The sequence below is a fragment of the Cyprinodon variegatus genome, unplaced genomic scaffold (genome assembly GCF_000732505.1).
Source record: "Cyprinodon variegatus isolate N-32 unplaced genomic scaffold, C_variegatus-1.0 Scaffold91, whole genome shotgun sequence".
Classification (NCBI taxonomy): Eukaryota; Metazoa; Chordata; class Actinopteri; order Cyprinodontiformes; family Cyprinodontidae; genus Cyprinodon; species Cyprinodon variegatus.
This window is the reverse complement of record NW_015150544.1, coordinates 624,264-645,170: the sequence shown is the minus strand read 5'-3', so window position 1 is coordinate 645,170 and position 20,907 is coordinate 624,264. Positions and strand designations below refer to the sequence as shown.

Below are 20,907 nucleotides of genomic sequence, written 5' to 3'. Positions count from 1 at the left end.
ATGCTAGGCGTACACTTCGGACGTTACAAAACTTTTATTCTTTTCTCCTTCGGGCAGATTCTTTTCTCCACCATTGCAAAAAAAAAAAAAAAAGAATACGAAGCTCTAACCATATGCATTTATTTACAAGCATGATCCTAAACTACTATAATAAACCACAAATTAAAAAGGAGTACAAGAAGGGGAAGGGAAAATGGGAGCATGGACAAGAAACTTCCTGCAAGATCATATGTTGTATTAGTGTCCACCCAAAATTTGGAGAATGAATGTCCTTTTTTTTTTTGTCAGTGTTCATTGTTGGCTTTAAAACAACCAGGAACAAAACTTTACAATAAAATTGTACTGATTTTTTAAAGATGTGTCCCAATGTAACCGCAGGAGTGAGAAATGACCACAACGGTTACGTTCATTTCTTCAGCCAAAAGGATTTCCAGCCAATCGTCTTGAGCCAATTCTGCAGTCTGTCCATTTTTCTGTGATATATGTATATACAGATATTTTTCATGAGGGATGAAGAATAAGAAGAATAAAAAGTCAATCAAAAATCGTGGCCAATCTCCTTTTTTTTTTCTTTTGTTGTTTTCCTCTTTTTTTTGTGTTGTTGCCAAATACCTTTAGGTGCATCTACTTCCACTGTTGCCCATAAGAATCCTGTGAAAACTCCAGGGTGTCATTACTGTAACCATAGTTACCGGAATAGTCGGCCCCTTGCTGCAGGGGCTGCTGGGCGATGGGCTGGGACCCCCAGTTCTGTTGGTTGTTGGTCTGGCGGCGCTTGGAGTCAGGCTGGTTAAATACGTCGGCCTTCCTCTTTCCGCCAACGTTGCCCCCGCGATTACCTCTGGCACCGCGAGGACCACGGCCCCTCTGAGGCTGGAAAGGTACTCCCCGTCCTCCTCGTGCCCCACGAGGACCACCGATAGGTGGCCCTCTTTGAGCGAAACCTCCACGACCTCGTGTTGGAGGAGCCCCACGAGCCCTTGGTGGAGGAGGCCCACCCCTACTGGGGCGGGTACCACGGCTTCTCATGCTGTACATATCTTCGTAGCCATAGTAAGGGTCCTCATAGCCACCACGATAGTCATGATAGTCATAGCCATAGTAGTCATCATAGTAGTCCTCATAGCCATAGTAATCAGGAGGATAAGCATAGCCCCCCCTGCCACCACGGCCCCTTCCTCGGCCAGGTGGTGGCATGCGAGGAGGTGGGTAGTAGTAGTAATCATCATACCTGTAGAAAAAATATATATTTGATTAGTCACACAAACGGTAACACAGCTGACCAATTATGTGACCTTCTTACTCACCCGCCACCCCTGGGAGTCTGGCGAGCTGCCTGACGCTCTTTTCTCTTCTTATCTGGTGGCTTTGCCAAGACTATCTCGATTTCCTCTCCTCCAAGTTCTTTACCGTTCATCTCTTCCATAGCCTGATGTTGAGAAAAATTAACTATAAATAACTGAGAATCATTATATTTGCATCATTTATACTTAAAAATAAAACCACCCACCTTTACAGCAGCATCCCTATCTTCAAAATGGACAAATGCGTAATCTTTCAGCTTTTTCACTCGTTCTAATTTCCCAAACTGAGAAAACGTTTTCTCAAGCAGCTCCTCAGTGACAGACGTGGCCAACTTTCTCACAAAGAGCACTTTAACCTGTGAATAAGGTACAGCTTGTCAGCCTTTTGACGAACAAAATGCTGGGAATGGAGATTAAAATGTGGACTGCTCACCTTTGCCATGACCTCTGGGTCAGGCTCTGCGACGGGGTCAGCCCACTCCACTGTAACTGGGTTTCCCCAAACTTTGACCTTGCCACTCATTAGGCGGCGGCGGGCCTGAGCTGCAGACTTGTGATCCTCATACTCAAGGAAACAGAAGCCACGGTTTTTCTTCTTGTCATCTGGCTGGTGATACAAAATCACATCCTGCAGTCCCTCTGCAAGATAATTTTACAACATCTCTTGTTAAGAAAAAATACGTTTTATAGCTCCTAATTAGATAGCAATAAAAGAGCTTTCTTTAGAAGTGAAACAAACCTGTAACTTTGCCAAAGTCTTCTAATATACTGTCTCTGGTCTTATTCTTTGGAATCGATCCAACAAACAGGCGATTGTTTGCAACAGATATACACACTCCCAAGTACTTTCCAGGGCGGATTTCATGATTATCGCACTGTTAAAGAATCCAAGAAAACACGTCTTCAATGTTGGTAGAAAATCCTACCTAAAGTACATTTTTAATAAAAGACCAAAGTACCAGAACAGAACCACACAGAATCTGGTGTAATTATTAGTAAGGTTATTGATATCAGGAAAATTTGCATTTTTAGATGACAATATTACTTGCTTTGTTGGATTGTGAATACTTACAAGCTTCACAGCCTTTTGTGCGTCATCCTTGTTGCAGTAAGTTATGAAAGCATAACCCCTGTTCTGACCAGACAGAGGGTCCATCATTAACCTCAGGTCCCAGATGGGACCAGCAGACTCAAAGAGTGGCACAAGCTCATCTTCATATAAATCCCTGGGGATTTTTCCAACAAACACCTGAAACAGAAAAAAACAGAAAAGAAAAAGAGCGACAGATTTAAAGCTTTGTTTATAATGCGCAATACAACACGGAAAGCCTTTAATATATATATATATATATATATATATATATATAAAAATAATAAAAAAAGAAAATAAATAAATCTGAATTCTGATTGCTCAGTTTATCCTTTTTCGATCTGATGCTGAGTAGTACTTGCACTAGACAAATACAACAAGACTGACTATTGTATTAAATCTTTTTTTTTTTTTATTCACACTACTTACCTCAGTTCCAATCCCCGGTTGCGATCCTGTGAACACACTCTCAGGGGGAGGACCTCCGTACTTCCTCTGTCCCGTAGTAACATCCAGGGTGTAGCCTGTCCGCTCCAACAAAGCCTTAAAACACGCAAAAAATTATAAACAATAAACCATATCTTCAAGAAATTTATATTCAATATACTCTTGGGCTTCTACATTAGAAATCCAACAAAACTGCCAATTACCTTGATTTTAGATTCATCTGGACCCTTAGTTGACTCTTGGACCTTGCTTCCTTGTTTTTCACGCTGCCTATATGTCTTCATGACTCCACAAAGGAAAGCACTTTTATTCTACAGAGGAATAAAAAAAGACTTATTAGTATTGACAGCACTCACAAAAGCAAAATAATTGCTGCACCAACCAAACAGGTACCTGAACATGGGATAAGTCGCTTTCTTTAAACTGCTGCAGCACAGTAAGTGCTCCCTCTTCGTTGAATTCTCGTAGCGCATCAATAGCCCTTTCATCCAGGTCAGCATATGCCACCAACCCTGTAATGAAACTGCATATTAGCTACCATAATCAGTGGAGCATATAAAAACATACACTTGAAGGGCAGCTATTTTTGTTTGAGATTTATATGCCATGGCTGAAATCATCCACCTGTCTGGAAGATATTATCTAAACTTTCAGCCACTTTCTGGGGGAGCCCAGCATCAAGGAGAGTTTGGTAGTTTTCCGTATGTGTTGTCGTCACATCCATGGGTTCTTCTTCCTCCTTTGTAACAGCAGAGCTGCCATTCACCTCAGCGGCGGCCATTCTTCTGTAAAAAACAAAGAAAAAACTGTGAGAGGTTGGCTCCCATTATAATATAATATATATTATAATATATTATCAGAAATTCATGCAGATACAACTAAGACAGCAATGTTTCAGTTTAAAATTGTGGTCTAATTATATCTAGCTTGATATATACATTTAATACTTAGAATTCATAACTCATCAAATGGTTGCATGCTGCTCACAAACTCAAACAATTAACCTTATTGATATCTCACAAAACTACTGAAAAAAGTAAAATATCCGTCACTGAACTTGAAATCGCTTTGAGTTTAACAAAAATAAATCCAAAACAATATAAGATCTTAACACACCTACAGTATTTTAAATATTTAAGGTTCAGATTCTTAGAAAAAAATTAGGGTAAAAAATAAAATAAAAAATACTATGCCTTTATAGTTAAACACCATAAGCAGTGTCCAATAGTATTTCGTTTTTATATTACTCAACAAGTCTGGGATTTTCGGGAAATTGTACCAAAAAGGGTTTAAGAAGGTTAAACAACGTGGTATGGTTTCTGTTTCGGGTTAAAATAGCCCGGGCTCACACAAATCTCCGGCAACTACAGTCCCGCCCCCTTCACATGCAGTCAGCGCCAAAGCTAAATGAAGAGCTACCTTTTAACAACCCATTATAGGGATTTGCTAGCTACAGTGCATAATTATCACCTGCAAAACATTTTCCAACCCTTTTTCAAAACATAAGTAACATTTACGTCTATTTCTCCTTCTTCTGAAAACAGAATCAGTAGCTTGCTCTTTGGCTAGCTATGGAAGCTAACAGGCCTCACCGTGCCGAAAGACTCCCTCCACACGCCAGACACACAAAGGGCGCAAAAACAGCTAGTTAACAGAACTCACCGGCTAATTTCGGACAGTCAACCGCAACGTAGTTCGGGACGTAATTTTTTTATATATTTCGTACGAACCAAATCAACAGAAGGACTAGCGTTTGTTCCGAACCCACGAGACAATTTTCCAGACACCAACGGTCTCGTCGTCGGCTCGCCCGAACAACGCAACCGATCACTACTATCGCGAGATTTGGAACGAGAATTCATGAAGGGCAACGGGTGGGGTGGGGATTGATTTTTTTTTTTTTTTTTTTGGAACAATACAGGCGCCCTCATGTGGTCAGTAAAATATATTACAGTGTAACCATCAAACCAGGCAGCTGTCAAAAAGCCTACACGTAAAAACTAACAATAATACACGGTTTTAAAGCTTAAAACCTCTTCAGTACATACTTTAGGGTGGAAGAACTCTACATTATATACATGGGAATGTAGATTTTATAACAAATAAAGTGTGTCTGCTCAAATGTATTTTAATATTTGAAAAAAAAAAACTGACAGTGTTTACTTGTCAGATCTGAGTGTTTGACATTTCTATTCTAGGAAAGCCTTTTATAAACCGTTTATAAGAGTCTTCATTTAAGGAATGAAACTTTTCTGCAAAGCCTGAATATTGTTTTGTATACTGATGTTTGCAAGTATGCAAACATTTTACAGACTGATAAAAACATTGTTTAGCTAAAATCAAAGTGATATTTAAATATGGATTGCATAACTAAGCTCTAACATTACCAACATAAATATTTTTTTATAATGTATTGTAAAGTATACCACATTTGTACCATGGTTTGTTAATGAATTAAAAATCTTGTCAGACTGGTAAACATTTAGACTCCCTTCTTGTGTTTATTTATACAAAGCTGTGCAGTTATATGGAAAAGAAAGGGTGGGCTTTTTTTTGTTGAGTTTTTACAGCACTAGTGGCTCGTTTTTCTGACAGGAAAGGGGGTATGAGAGAGGGGGAGAATATGCAGCAAAGGACCACAGGCCTGATTAAAACATGGGTCAGCCACATCGAGGACTAAGGCCTCCATATATGGGTCGTGCACACTAACCGCCGTTCCATCTGTGCGCCCACATGGGTGTGTTTTCAATTTGAAATTACAGCATAAAAAGGGAACATATTAAGGAATGGATCAACTTATACTGGGGCAATTTATTGTAAATCCCTTTATTGTCCCACAATGGGGAAATTCCCTGTCTGTATTTAACCCATCTCCTTGGGTAGCAATGGGCTGCCATTGTACAGTGCACGGGGGGCAGTGTGGGGTTAAGGGTTATGCTCAGGAACCCAGAGTGGAGGCTGTGGGGATCAAACCAGCTACTTGCAACCTTCTCAGAGGAAAAGCACACTGCTCTAACCCATTAAGTGGAGTGAAGGCCTAGTGGTTAGAGCATAGATCTTGGAATCCTGAGGTTGTGAGTTCAAAACCCACTCTCAAAGACCTGCCACTCTGGGTCTTTGAGCAGACCCCCGATAACTCTGATGGCAGCCCACTGCTTCTAAAAGAGGATGGGTTAAATGCAGAGGTAAATTTGCTCTAAAATGAGATCAATAAAGTTCAATTATCATTTTATTAGGATGTAAAAATATGAATTTATTTTAAACTGCAAGAACATCTGTTATCCAGCTGATGAGACATGGATGAAAACAGACTATTTTGTTCATATTTTTGTACATATAAAACTATTTTCTAATTCTAAAAAAAAAAAAAAATTAAAATTAAAAAAAAAAAAAGCTGACAATTGTACATTTCAGGAAGATGAATCACTTTATTGTTTCAGCCCTTACAAAGAGGTCAATATAACATCACGACCACATGATCTGCCTCCAACAGCAGAGGAAACTAGTGATATTCAGGTAATAAATGACAGCAGGCCCCTCTGACTCAATCATCATGCGACAGCTTTCTGATTTTGCCCTTGTGGCGGTCAATTTCTTTTTGTAGGCGTTCAATCTCTTTCTTGTGATGTTCAATCTCCTCTGCATGATGCTTCCTCAGGGCCTCCAACTGCTCTCTTTCCCTCTCCCTGCAAGCAAACAAAGTGCAGAGGGTTCAGAAACTCATCCGACACAGAAGCCTGCGAGGTTACTACTGAAGTCTCCAGGGTACCACCTAAAGTATCGCTCCTCTTCTGCTGCTTCCCGCTTTCCAAACGCACCCCCTGCTGACCTCACATATCCTCCGCCTCCTCCACCTCTCCCCGCTCCTTTGCCCAGCTCACCAAGCTGAAAGATAGAGAAAAAAAAAAAAATGTATCATTTCATGCCATACTTAATTATTTCTCATCATACAATATGTAGGGTCCCCATTCCTTTAGGGATGTCTCTTTCAATTTTGCCTTTTAAAGCACAGTAATGATCTTTATTGTGTTGAAATGTGAACAGTTAAGTTTTTCAGACCTTGCAGTAACTTTTTAAGCATGCTAGATCACAATTCACTTCATTTAAAAAATTTTCCATCGAGCAAGATTATATTAAAACTGCCTTCTGCAACTTGTGTCGAACTGCATGTTAAAATGGCCATTAAAAATACAATCCAATCAAAGCAAAAATACAAACCTGACACTTTCATTGTTGCCAACATTCAAAACGAACAAACTGAAAAACTGACTCTTAACCTATCATGCTCCAAGTAGGGATGGGTCACAAGGACTTTTTCACAATATTAATTGATGCTTTCTGTGATAAAGATAACCCTCTTTAGAAAACTGTATGAGTATGAATGTGTCAAAAACAAATACAACTCTAAAACATGTCATTTTTTAGTCTGTTTCAGGACACATTCTCATGCAGATTCTCACACTCTCAACAGGAGAAAAGCAAAATGCAACAATCTTAGCAATACTTTTATGAATTGGAACTAAAAGTTGTCCTGATAAACAAAGACAAAAAAGTAATCAAAATACTTTTTTTTCACTAAACAAAATTAATGCCTTTCATGCAGTTTTGAAAGGTGCCTTCACTTTATGTGGGTGCAATGGGGTTTATAGAGATTTTTCCTATAATCCCACAGATTAAATTTAGGATAAGCAACAGGGTATGTATGAACAATATTGCTTTGCACTTTACAAAAATTGGAATTCTATTGTGTCCACATTAGATAAAACAATTAATTGATCTACTTTGTGTGTGCAGTGTTATTATATATGATAAAAAGTGAATACATTGAGGAAAAATCTTATCTTAAGGACTAAAAAAAAATTAAAAATCTTGTTTTAAAATCTTTCATTTTTAAAGTTAAAATTCATGCCCTTTCAGTCATGAATCGTGGACAAAACAGTCAGGGCTTTTCAGACTGAGTGCAACATATGCTGCCCTTCCCGAGGGTCAAAGTCACGGAGGTCAAGGCGAGACAGGTGGACCTTTTTACAGCCGATCAAGCTGAAAGCATGCAGACAGCAGGAGAGCTGCTCTGTGCATGCTTATTTAAACGTGCCCCAGTCCAGTCAGCCCTTTTCCATGTCTGGGTGGACGCCTCTTGTATTATCTGCACACGTGTTAATGACTTGTTGATCAAAGTCCAACTTGAATTTCAAGTCATGTATACCTTATCCTGGAGATCAATACTGCATGCTTCTTATTTCCAGTTCCTCATATCTTTGCCAGAAAAGAAACATCTACTGGATGGAAAAAAAAAAAAAAAAAAATGGCAGCCTTGTTCAATGGTCATGCTTTGACCCCCCCTACATTTAAGCAGGGGTCCTGTCTGCACAGGAATTTGTTTTTTTATTTTTAAATAAAGCTGCATATTTTAGTTAGCATTTTGCTTTTGCCTTTAAGATGCATTCTTAATATTAAAAAGGGAGATTTAGCTGCAAAAGACCTGATCGTGCAATCCTGCCTGGAATTGAATCAGACTGTTTGGGGGAGGGGCCGCAGAAATGTGTGTCAGAGGTGGGGAGCTAAACCAAAGCTATGCAAGCTGCTCTAAGGTTGTAGGTTTTACTGTGTTTAGTGGTAATACACAAAATATATTGTTTAAATTTAACGACCAAAATGTGGCAGGTTATAAAGAAAGTGTAAAAAAAATAATGCATTTGTTAAAAGGTCAAACTGGTCTACAGTTAGGCCATATTTAAACGACGGCATAAAACGTTAAATTAAAACGTCAGGCTCCGATAGTTAAATAAAAAACTAATTTTAACCAAAAGTTGAATCTCTCAGTCAAAACTAAATTTGTATTTCAAACTTAATAAACCGAACGCAACAAGAGGAGCGTAAAATAAATGTCCAATCAGCATAGTGACTGTCTTTGTTGTGTGAATGGCAGATAAATTAGGGAAGCTAATGCTAATATCATGAAAAAGTCACCAATCCGCACGTTTACCTGGTCAGACGACAGCCTGATCTGGGTGGCTATGCACCTCTGCAAGTTTCCCCTCAGAAACAGTCGCGCCATAACCTGTCAGATACGATTTAAGTACTGCTTAGAAAGACGCTGAAGCCTCGTCCCCTCAGAAAACACCAACTTCTGGTCAAAAAAGCGGAAATTTGAAGTAACTCGAACTGGGCGTGGAAAAACAAACTGAGGAGAACGTGCGTGCTCGACACTGCCATCGCATGGTAAGGGGGGAGAACTACAACAGAATATAAAATGATAGCAAATATTTGAATGTAACTTAATATGTATGGAAGAAAATACATGATACCAAAAAACAAAAAAAAAAACAAAAAAAGAAATTGTTCTCTTAAGTAAACATATTTAGAAAATGTACATTATTTGGCAAGAAAATATTTTCATTTTACTTGTTTTCTTAATGTGGTATATGCAACAATTGGTATTCTATGTAAAGTGGAACCACTAAGATTCATTGATTTTCTATAAATATATATTTTTACGAATATATATGTTGGGCAAGGAAGTCAGCTGTCTGAAACCCCTTTGCTTTAATGACAGCCGCAGTTCTTTTGCAGCATGTCCAAAGCAGCATTTTGCAGCTTTTTTGGCCAATCATAATTGGAAATAGACCAAGCTGTGTCAGGTTGGATGGATAGCCAGTGTGGAAAATCTTTCTTAAGACATGTCAGAGATTTTTTTTTAGATTTCCAGACTTGAACTGGGGCAACTGTATTGTAGCCTTAGCATCAATCTCCACTGGAAGACAAACCTCTGCTCGGTCTCAGGTCTTTTGAAGCCTTTACCAGATTTACCTCTAGAGTTGTCCTGTGTTTAACTCAAAGTATTTAGGAGAATCTCTAATTTCATCTTATTCTTTAGTGGAATGTAAAAACTGTTTTTCCACTGCACTACTGAACCCTCTCCATATGTACTGTATACATGGTTAGATTGCAAACTGCAAAAAAAAAAAAAAGAAAAAAAAGAAAGAAAAAAGCTTTATTATAGCTTTCCTCCTGCACTTATTGATAATGACTTAATTTGTGAAGTCCATATTACTTTGAGTTTTAGCTCAACTTTTTTTGCAGTCAGATTCTCCCAAGCAAGGTGTATTGCCTTAGATGCATTTCTGCAGGTTCTCCAAAAGAAAACTTATTCTCCATCAAGGATGGGGAAGAAGGTTATTGTTAGGGGTAAGACAGATGGACTAAATAAAAGAAAGTTCGAGAAAGAAAAGCCTGTTGCAGCTTGCAAAAGATTTAGACTGGGGCAGAGATTTAATTTTCACTCTAAACATACAACCAAAGCTAATCTAATAATTTAGCTTTTTAATGTCTTTAGAAAGACCCATTCTAAGCACAAATCTAAAACCAACCGACTATTTGCAAAAAGCTTAAAGAATCGCATGTCACTCTTTATACCTAGAATTAAGCTTTATTGACGTTTAATTTTTACCATCTAAAATAGGAATTGCAATTATGTTGCCTTTTTTTCCCCTGTTCAAGCAATAATTCTAGTTTCCGGATCTTTTAAGATGTGGTTGATTCTTTTTTTTCTGTTTAAACACTAAGAATTACTTGAGATGTATCGTAGATAAGATGGAAAATAGCCTTCTGTTTCTTTTCACATATTTGTACCTATGTCTGATGTCATTACACTGACGTTTGAAGCAATAGAAATTATATACGGAGGGTGCTTGTCTCTCAAGCACTAGATGAGACACTCTCAGTAACACAAAGGCAGGCTTTGCAATGCAAGCATTGGAGGTGGGTGTTCAGTACAGATGAGTCATGTTGGAGTTCCATTGATGAAGAGTACCCCAATGCCTGACAAAGCTTAGCCCAGCACAGAGCTGCATGAGCTCACCATCCCTGACGAACCCATTTTATCATCTGAATCCACAAGGGGTGAAGGTCGACGAGCCAGTGTTGGTGTGTTTTTTTTTTTGATGACGTGCTTCATTGTGTCAATCTATTAAACACAGCAATGACCCTATTGATGTGGAAGCACCTTGCTGCCCCACTGTTTTTTGTGGCATCCTTGGTCTCTTGATAAAAACAGGAGAAACACAAAGGAAAATAGGCTGAAGGCACAAGGGGAAAAAGAAACAAGAATTGGAGAAGTATTTGAGCTGTTATTTGCTCTTCTAGGTTTTATTTCTGACTGTTGGATGACATCTTTTCCTCAGAAGTAACAGGAAATGGCCAGAAAGAGGTAGTAGCAGCTCTGCAACAATTGGTGGCAGTGTGCGCTTACACAAAAGGAGAATTTATACTAGGAAATGCATATAAAATTAACTTAAATATTGACTGTTTGTCAATATGTTTAGTCACCCTTTGAATTATCTCTAAATCCTGTAGCCAAGATATGTTTTGCAAAAGATATCAGAGAGCAGAATAGCACAAACACACATGCAAATCAGTGTTTACCAATTTTACTCATGCAGTCATGATGAAAAGGATACATTTCTCCTAATATATGCTTGATATATGCATGAAAATGAGGCTTTATTATGAATATAATACAAATAACAGTCAGTTAAGGTAGGATCTATGCAAAATTTAATCTATGATTGCACACTGAATGTGAGTGAACTAGTTTTTAATTTGCAATAATCTCTGTCATCTCTGCTTTTTCGCAGCTTTTTTAACAGGCATTTCTTTGCTATCTTTTTTCATCTATGGCCATACATGGACTTCCGGTGCGCAGTAGCCAGTTACCTAAATGCTGTCTGAGCTGCGCACCTCAGTGTTGCAAAAGGAAATTGCATGCTGTCAGCAGCACTAACTTGATCAAAGACAGAGTAAGGTCATACGGATGAAATAGAGGGATTTGATGCAATGGCCATGTTTCATAATTTCTGCCCGCCAGTATGATCATTTAAATAATTTAAAAAATCATTCTAAGATTTATGCATTTTATTTAATTGACTCCACCAACAAAGCTTGTCCATTTTATATGCTATAGGCTCTACAAATACACACTTTTTTCCATGGATAAGGCCTGTAGTCTGCTTCCTTGTGCTACAGCATCAATAATTTCACGGAACACCTCAACAGTCAGAAATGTAGTCATATCTGCAGGGAAAAACAAGTCCATACAATTTCTATGACTGAGCTCTTCTGTAAAGGATTTTAACATAAGATAAAAGGATGGTTATATTGTATTGATGTGAATGAACATTTCACATGCAGAAATCTGATTATTTTAAATAGTCAGATTCAAAGCATGGTGTTTTTTTTTTAGATCTCTTAAGCTAAACCTTCTGCAAAACTTTTTATTTTGCATAAATACATTTATTCGATTCAATCAAATACAAATGATTGCACCAATCTGAATAATTCGGTGAGAGTTTAGTTGCGTAGAATAAACCCTGTTCAGTTCTCATCTCAGTTTGTTTTATGAGCTGTGCTTTTCTCAGGGTCTGCTGGAGCTGAGATACATTGGTGTTAATAGCCATCATGAGCTGCCTGTTTGCTGCCTCTGTTGCCATGGTGACTACCAGAGCTGATAAAGGGGTCCAGATCCTTTGTGTTCTCTGCATACAAGGTCCTTTCAATGCAGTTGCAGCTCAAATATTACATATCAATCCCACTTGCTTTGTTAGCAGGTTTCAAAAGACACATTTTGTAAAAATTGGTAATATACAGATTATTACATTTGAAACAGCAAGATGATCATTTCAAAAACAAATATTTGCATCTAATCAGATTGGACTGCAGGTCAATATTATTTGAAAAAACAATGGAGTCTTGCAGCCATACTACAGGTACCAAACTTCTTTTATATCGCTCATTTTATAGATAAAATACATTTAATGAAATACAATAGTGGTATTAGGGAAACCTAATTAGTATTTTGCATAGTAATTTATTCAAGATCCAATCATTCTACATCAATGGCACATATGGAAGTAATGAAGAAATTTGCAATGGAATCAACAATAGAAATGTTTTTTTTAGGTATATTCGTGGACCATAACAAGGCTTTTGAAACTAGAGATAACACTAATGTTCTACACAAACCCAGGAAGTATTGTATTAGAGGGGTAGCACATCAATGGGTTTCAAACTATTTAGAGAATTGAAAGCAATAATCGCAGCTTAATAATTTAAAATCAGAATTATACGATATAAAGTGTGAAGTAGCTAAGTAATATTGATGGTACTGAAATTAATAGAGTAAAGGACGTTATTGGGTGTCTTGCTTAATGAAAATTGAAGTTGGAAATTACCTATAGATTACAGTATATCAAGGTAAAGCTTTTAAAGACAAATGCAATATTACACAAAGTAAATTATTTAAAGGATAGCAAAGTATTATACACTTCATACTGTATATCGCTATGAATGTTCCATGTCTAAATTATTGTGTAGAATGTAAAACACAAATTCAATAGTTTTCAGTTTAAAAAAACGAGCCATAACATTAATGACCCAAAAACACTATAGACGTGTAACGATCTGGGTTCTGTTGTTTTTCTTTAAGTTTTCTGTTTCAAGTTTAGTCAGGTTTGTCATTGTTTTCTAGCCTTTTTGGTGTGTCTGGATTCATTTAAGTTGGTTAGGTTTTTCTGTCTGTCCTCTGCTGCCTCCTTGTGTTCTTTTCCCTTGGCTCCCTCGTCAGCTCTAATCACACCTGCTCCCTATCAGCTCATTAGCTCTACCTTTGTTCAGTCAGCCATAAATACACTCCCTCTGCAGTCCCTCTTTGCTTGTTCCTCGTCTTACCTTTTCTCACCTTGGCTCCTTGATGGGTTTCCCCTGATGTCTCCATGGTTCTGGTTTGTGTTTGATTTTTATGTCGTTTTTTTTTTTTTGGATTCCTGTTTTTGTTTAACATTTTTAAGTTGGATTTTTGGATACCTGTTTTTGTTGCCTGATCTCTCATTAAACCCTCCAAGAACTCACCTCTGCCTCTCAGCTTCTGCTTTTGGGTCCAAACAAAAACCTCACAACCAAATCTTGACAAGATGGGCAACAAATACGCTTCTTCTATTAAAATTGTTTAATATTTAAAGCTTATTAACACATGTTACCAATGAGCATTCAAAGAAATCTTTGACAAAGTGAAAGCAATTATAATTTGGTGCTGAGATCTTAAAAAAAAGTATTTGGAACAAAAGTGATGGAGCGCTGTGTTTCTGTCAAAGGAATCAGCTTACGGAACAATATGAGCAAAAAAATAATCAATATTTTATCTAAAAGGAAAATAAAAGCTGATATGCTAAGTGAAAATATCATTTATATGGATTGTGAAGAATTATATCAAATGTTATGTTTTAAGAATATATAGAAAATAAACCGAAAAGAAATACTCCAGTGTTGGAGGACATATTCTCAATTTCATTATCTTATGTTTTTGTTATGTATATTTTGATGCTCATTTTGTTTTTGTTGATTATCCCTTTGTAATTAAAGTTCTTCGTAAATCTATTTAACTAAACGAGCCAGATAACATAAGATTCTTCTTCTTTTGGCTTCCTTTCTGTAAAGATTTCATACATTTTTTAAATGCATTTAATTAAACACATATTTTAAAAGAAAAATAATAATAAAAGTACCGTAGTTATAAAATGCTAAATCATACCTTTTGATGTCATAAGGATTAGGCAAGTAAAGATATAACAGTAATGGTAGGTCCTTTGCAAGTGGAACTTTAGTCTAAGAATAACGGCTAAAACTCAGTATTCTGTTGTTTGTATAGAAGCTGTGGTAGGAAGGAAGAAAAGCAGGAGTTTGAAACTTATATGAATCATTGCTGTTAAAGCAGAGGCTCCTTTGGTGGTCTACTTACAGTTTATTTTTGTCCTTTGGTAAGCATTCAAGTAAATGATTAGTTTAGTGAGCATTTGGTATGACAAAAAGAAGTTAATATGCTTGAATGATATGTAGGAGTTTTAAGATTATAGTTGTTACCACACCCCTTGATACATGGCTTCCCTGCATGTTTTCAAGCTAAAAAAAATGGCTAGGAAAGGTCAGAAAAGGAGCAAAGGAAAGATAGAATAGTGAACTCTTAGCTGCAATAGAGATTAATAAAAACATGCTCTTATATCTACAACCCAAACAGTTTGTTGTTGTATAAGTCAGGGTGGTTTTATAAAAAAGAAACCGTCAAAATCTTTTTTTTTGTTTTTTGTCATCATGTCTCTCATCTATGATGGAAATTACAAATCTCTCATCTTTCAAAGTCTGGGAACGTCCACAATCATTGGCTGACTAAATGCTTTTTCACCTCACTGCAGTAGGGCACAAAGTCTTTATGAAATACTTTTTTTTTTTATATGAAAAGCAATTCAGTTTTTGATGAAAAAAAAAAAGGGACAACAAAACTTACATCCTCTAATAATAAAAACCTTGTGGGTATAACTAACCCACACCATCTAAATTACTTGAATGATTTTCTTTATTTTCAACTTTCATGGCCTAACTATAGGTGTCCAGGTGATTTTATGGTACAAAATGCCACTTTCCTTTGCATGGCTAATAAAAATGAAGACAGTCATTGGCTTCCATCAGTGCAGTCGACTCATGGGGCAAGTGTACCATGGGAACGAAGTACTACACCCCAGGATTCCGCTCTCAAGAGCATGTCGGCATTTCGATGTGACGCACAAGCACAGCTGTAAACCTCCACAGCTGACTTCTTACCATTCACAGAAAGACCCACATTTAAAAGGAGGTCCATTTTCTCAATACACAAAAATGCTTTATTTCTTTCAATCAGGAAAGTAAGTGCAAGGAAATCAGAGGATGTGTGGGCAAAAGGGAAAGTCTTTATGTGGGTTTATGTATACGTTGCTTTTTAAAGTGCACGTGAGACCACTTCTTATCCTCTGCATCTCCTGTTATCAAGTTTGTACTTGAGTGTTCCTTGAAGATTATTTAAGTAGTCAAACACAAAGAAGTCCTGAATTAGAAATCGAGTGACAGCAGTTTAAGCATTATAGAGTCTTGCTTTTTGAGTCGTTACACTGTGACAGTTCAGCTTCATCCAAAACAAGCTGAGCTAGAGCTGATAATTATTTAATAAAACTACAACGACTATGATCAAGTTTTGAAGAACAGTTTAAAGCACTGAATGAAATTTTCAGAAAGGATGTACAATATTCAACGATCGCTAATTTTTTTTTTTTTTTAGGCAGTTACACATTTACAACAACAGTGAGAGTTTGCTTGAACATTACAGAGCTGTCACTAAAATACAACAGTTAAGTAACTAATATTTTTGATTGAGGGATACTTTTCAGGGAGTTTTATCTTTATGATGGCAACTAGAAATAATTAGGCAAACAGAATGTAATAGTATGCATTGAGTCTAGAGAAATTTGGAAGACCCATTTGGTTTCAAGCTTTAAAGTGCTTTCAGCCCACATTAGTGCAGGACTCATGTAACTGTGGATAATGGTAAACTCTTACCAGCTTTAGCCTGTATCTTCACAGTTTTTTTGTAAGTGTTCAAACTTGTTCAAAATGTCACCTTTAGGAATAAGAATTTTTTTACAAGGGTAAACCAGGGGTCTGCAATTGCCTTTATGAGTTGCTGGCTGATTTATATTGATTACCCGATGATACCACACAAGTAACTGTTTGATGTGCAGCCTTTAATACTTCCAGAGGAGTGTTTGTCAGGGTTGGTGCATGTTGTAATGGACCCAAATGCAGGAGTAAACCTAAAGATTGAAGAGTTCCAGCAATGAGGAGGTAGAGATGATTTTTTGCAGATTTAATTCAGACGTAGATGTACGGTAACAGAAGGACAAATCCAGCAATAATAAATAGGTAACCAAGAACTAGGAGATGCTAAGGAGAAACATACATGAGGAGTGAAGTAAAGAAGAGAATCCAGTCATGAGGAACTGCACAGGAGGCATATGAGACAGAACAAAGAATGGGCTAATCAGCTGATAGGGAGCAGGTGTGGATAGAAGTAACTGGAAGGGAGCTGGAGGAAAGGAGACCGGCACCAGGGGGAAACTGAGAATAGCTGAAAATGTCAACACTGTTTAATTATAACTAGATAAAACTAGAATGAGTCAAAAATGGAAAAGAAACCTATGACCAAGAAAACACAGAATGACATACCGTAAATCAAAGCATAACTAAAAACTCGAAAAGAAACCAAAATGTCCACAAAGGGCAGAATCATGACAGTGTTTTATCAACTCAAATGTTGTAAATGTACCTAAAAAAAAGTTAAAATTCATGATATGGTAATTTGTGCTTTGCCCATTTGTTTAGTCATGGGAACCTTTGTGTTTTTCAACTTTGATTGAAAAGACATGAAGGACAACTATAATGCTATGTTCAGACCGCACACTGTGCAAGCAGCAGAAACAGCTGGCTTACATGCAAAGTCAATGGTTGATGAGCATCAAGGTGCATCAACACATTTTGAGCAGCAGGAGTAACGCTTGACGTGTCCAAGCAGCTGAAGCAGCGCCTCCTGAGTATCCGAGGCACGGAACACGCTGCACAAGCAGCAGCTGCTGGAGTTAGAGAAATGTAACTGTTGCTGCTCGATTCGCAACATCTACCAATCAAAAAAATTGATCTGGGAGCTGGCATGGAGGCGCTATGGTCGCTACGGTCACTTCTCTGAAATAGTTTATTAAAACCAAATTTAACTTAAAATGTCCAAACCTGTTGACAAAATATGTTCACTTTTATTATTATGGTGCCTGCAGGTTGGATTAGTACGTGAAAAACGCCTTCCAGCCGCCGCTGCTGTTGAAGGGGATTTCCAGTGACAGAGCATCGCCGGTGTATGAGGTTTTCGTGCTGGTCTGACGGCAGATATAATATTTGAAGACAGAATCATAATCTTGATGAACTGACTGCAGAGATGAAGTTCTGCGGTGGACTTAAAAACATATTCAAACTATTTTTAAACCACTTATAACAGCAAATATAGCAAAGCCGCTCTCTGCCACTAAACACAGGAGAAGCAGAAGCATCAGATGGATCTGTTCACACTTTACTGGATGTGCCACAGGAGTATCAAAGATGCACTTGAGGCGTGTCGGACCTTAATGTGTACAAGCATCAAAAATGAAGCAGCAGAAGATTTTTTGCTGCTTCTATCACTTGCGGTCTGAACATAGCATTAGTCATTTGTCACTGGTAAGCACTAAACGCTTAAGAAGCCAATAGGTTTAAGTCAAGGTTGATTATTAAGAGGTTAATTCTTTAACTGCACACTGAACAAATATATTTTGCTCACTTGTTGAAAACCAAACATTTTATTTCTTAGAAAACTTGAATATTATGATAAGAGAGTTAAGAAAATGTAATAGGTAATGTACTTTCAGTGTCACTATTCACTGTCTGTAAATAAATCACCAAATTCTTCAGGTAACCATATAATGGGAAGATTTTGTAGAAGAAAAGATGTGGACAGGCAAGAAGCAGACTACTGGTTATTGAAGCAAAGCCTAATTCCATGAAAGAGACAACATCAGAAACATCTTACCAAATCAGCAAAAGGACTGGTTGATGCTCTCCAGTCAAAAATACTGTTAAAAATATAGGTTAAGTTTTTATTTTATCTGGAAATCAAGGGCTAATAGTCTGGATAAAGGCCAAAACACACCAAATCTGATTTTGTGTCTGAACTGACAGAAAAGCTTGATGGATGAGGTCTTGGTGTCGCTTATTGAAAGTCAATGGGGATGACCACACCCGACAAGATTTTACGTAAGGAGGCTTGCGTAGGTCCAACTGTGATAGACCCCAAGTCTATTTTAGTTAGACTACGCAGCAATCCAGCGGCAATTCCATGGCTCTGACAGGAAGAGAAATGCGGTTACAAAGTGAAACACTTCCACTTTGGGGAAATTACAAAAAAAAATCTGTTTATTGCATGGGGAAGAAGTCAGTTTTGGAGTCACACATCGTGTATATAGCAAGAGGGACAGACAAGTGCAAAAACAATAAATAAAAGATAAAAAAATATAAATCTTTACCCATGATAGGAATTCAGGAAGACAGAAAACGGATAAAGTAGTGATCCTCTTTGAGAAAAGTATTTATCAATCTCCTCCAGAAGAAAATTACTTCAGGAGGAAAAAAACTGATACAGTAAAATAGTGATCATCTTTGAGCATCAGAAAAAAACAAAATGATGAGGCGCAGACAGAGCAGGTGAGTACGGCATATCTCTCACCTCTTTATGAAAAAAGAAAAGCTTAGATAAACTCATAGATCGCATTATGTTCTTAATATAGGCATATGAACATTCTCTATCTGTTCTGGTTTGAGATGCTGTACAGAGTCGTTAAGTGGGGCTTTTATGTAATGCGCCAGTTTTTATCTATTTATTTATTTTTAATAACTTGTCATAATTTGTCGAAGTCAAGTATGGGAAATCTGTGCAGATCTGCCCACCCTGCTTATTAGTAGGAGTCTCTCTTTATGCAGTCAGAGTGACATGGAAAATAATCTGATCAGAGATTAAAAAATCGTACACAGCCGGTGTGTTCAGGCCTTAATAGGCACAGAATCACAGTTGTGTCTTGTCCTGTGTGTAACGCTTCCATTTTCAGTAAAGATTTAAGGGCCAGGTCAGTTTTGGGAAGCTTTTTTTCCCCCTTAGAATGAAATCATATTTTGGAAACTGTGTCTTTATTTTATTATATCTGCTGAAATTGACAGTTGTTTGATGATCTGTAGCGAATTCTAAGTGAGACAAAAAAAGGCAGAAATCTATAAGGTTGCAAATACCTTTTTAAGAGTTGACTCTCTTCTTCACAGCCGTATAATAGTCATGGTTTGAGGATTGATGTTGAGTGTTGTTGTCTTTTTCCAAGTTTCTATATTTATTAATAAAGCCATTCTAGTTTATTTATTTATGCTGAACAAACTACATGACAATCCTAGTCAAACATGATTATTCAATACATTTTTTGATGTCTTCTAACCTTTTAAAAACAATAAAACTATTCTATGCTACTGTCTTCATCCCCTGCATCTGATCATCTGCTCACAGAGCATGCAATTTTTAGGTGTAATGTTAATATGAAAAATGTGGTCCTTACAAAGTGTGTTTCAACAACGCAAGCTGATAAGTCGCAATTTGCAAAATGTTAAGCTCTAAATTTGCATATTTTTTTTTTTAAAGGAATACTTACAAAAGTAGATTCGGTGTCACCTCTTTATGTCACGAGACTGACAGCTTGGCAATCGTGAAGCATCTGTGGATATTTGGATTATTTTTACCACGCTTGTCTTCCTTCTCTTTTTTCCTTTATCTACTCTGTATGTTCTGAACATAAAACGCATAATTTTTCATCATGCACTGCTTTTGTAGTTGTTATGATAGTAATTTTCCCTTTATGCCTGCAGAGTTACAGCAGAAGATCACGATTACAAGATTGTTTTTTTTTTTCTTCCCAGTTTCATGTTCTTTAGGATCTGATGTTGCAGGGCTAAACCATCCAATTAGCAGGCAGCTTCAGCCTCCCTGTTTTCCACCAAGGTACTAATTAAAATTGAAATCCATGTTGTTGGGGAGCTGAGTTGGGAATTGTGTGCCTGTGTTTGAGAAATGGGATCTTTGGGATTTAGATTTTAATAGAAACAAACATAAATACAAAGATGCGGACTGCAGGCACCAGCTAAGAATTAATGTTATTATGCCTGAATTAATTTGGTTAACTTAGAAAAAGTTGAAAATGTGATATTTTGTACTGCAACTCCCATGCTTCTTGCTCTCTCTGGCACTGATCTTCATTACGCTTTTAAAGTCAACCTATAATCTGAGTACATTTTGCATTAATGTTTGGTTTTTAGTCTTTGTAAACCCTTCTGTGATCTAATAAATTTAGATTAATTTATCTGTGTCTTTTTTAAATCCTTTCTTGTTACTCTCCATCCTCAGTTCCTTCTCCTAAATAATCTCTCAATAAAAATCTGTTAAAAAAGAGAATAACATACATTTTAATTTCATAGAATTCTACAAGGTTAAAGGTTGCTCCCTGGTGCCAGTCTCCTTTCCTCCAGCTCCCTTCCAGTTACTTATATCCACACCTGCTCCCTATCAGCTGATTAGCCCATTCTTTGTTCTGTCTC

At 37.2% G+C, this 20,907-nt stretch overlaps 2 protein-coding genes across 3 annotated transcripts; both read right to left on the bottom strand.

Moving 5' to 3' along the window:
• Positions 1-284: 284 nt before the first annotated feature.
• Positions 285-4,683, bottom strand: hnrnpr (heterogeneous nuclear ribonucleoprotein R). 2 transcript variants are annotated; one of them, XM_015373705.1, is made up of 11 exons: positions 4,504-4,683; positions 3,466-3,626; positions 3,235-3,353; positions 3,045-3,152; positions 2,824-2,937; positions 2,377-2,553; positions 2,044-2,179; positions 1,738-1,943; positions 1,511-1,660; positions 1,308-1,429; positions 285-1,231 (listed from the first exon to the last, which is right to left on the bottom strand). In XM_015373705.1, exons 2-11 carry the CDS (start codon positions 3,620-3,622, stop codon positions 625-627), a joined length of 1,896 nt encoding a protein of 631 aa, XP_015229191.1. In that variant the 5' UTR covers positions 3,623-3,626; positions 4,504-4,683; the 3' UTR covers positions 285-624. The 2 variants fall into 2 exon arrangements, with proteins under 2 accessions (XP_015229191.1, XP_015229192.1); XM_015373706.1 differs by having other exon boundaries at positions 4,434-4,669.
• Positions 4,684-6,255: 1,572 nt separating this feature from the next.
• Positions 6,256-9,009, bottom strand: atpif1 (ATPase inhibitory factor 1). The gene is made up of 3 exons (XM_015373693.1): positions 8,828-9,009; positions 6,614-6,726; positions 6,256-6,527 (listed from the first exon to the last, which is right to left on the bottom strand). Exons 1-3 carry the CDS (start codon positions 8,897-8,899, stop codon positions 6,386-6,388), a joined length of 327 nt encoding a protein of 108 aa, XP_015229179.1. The 5' UTR covers positions 8,900-9,009; the 3' UTR covers positions 6,256-6,385.
• Between the last annotated feature and the right edge of the window lie 11,898 nt (positions 9,010-20,907).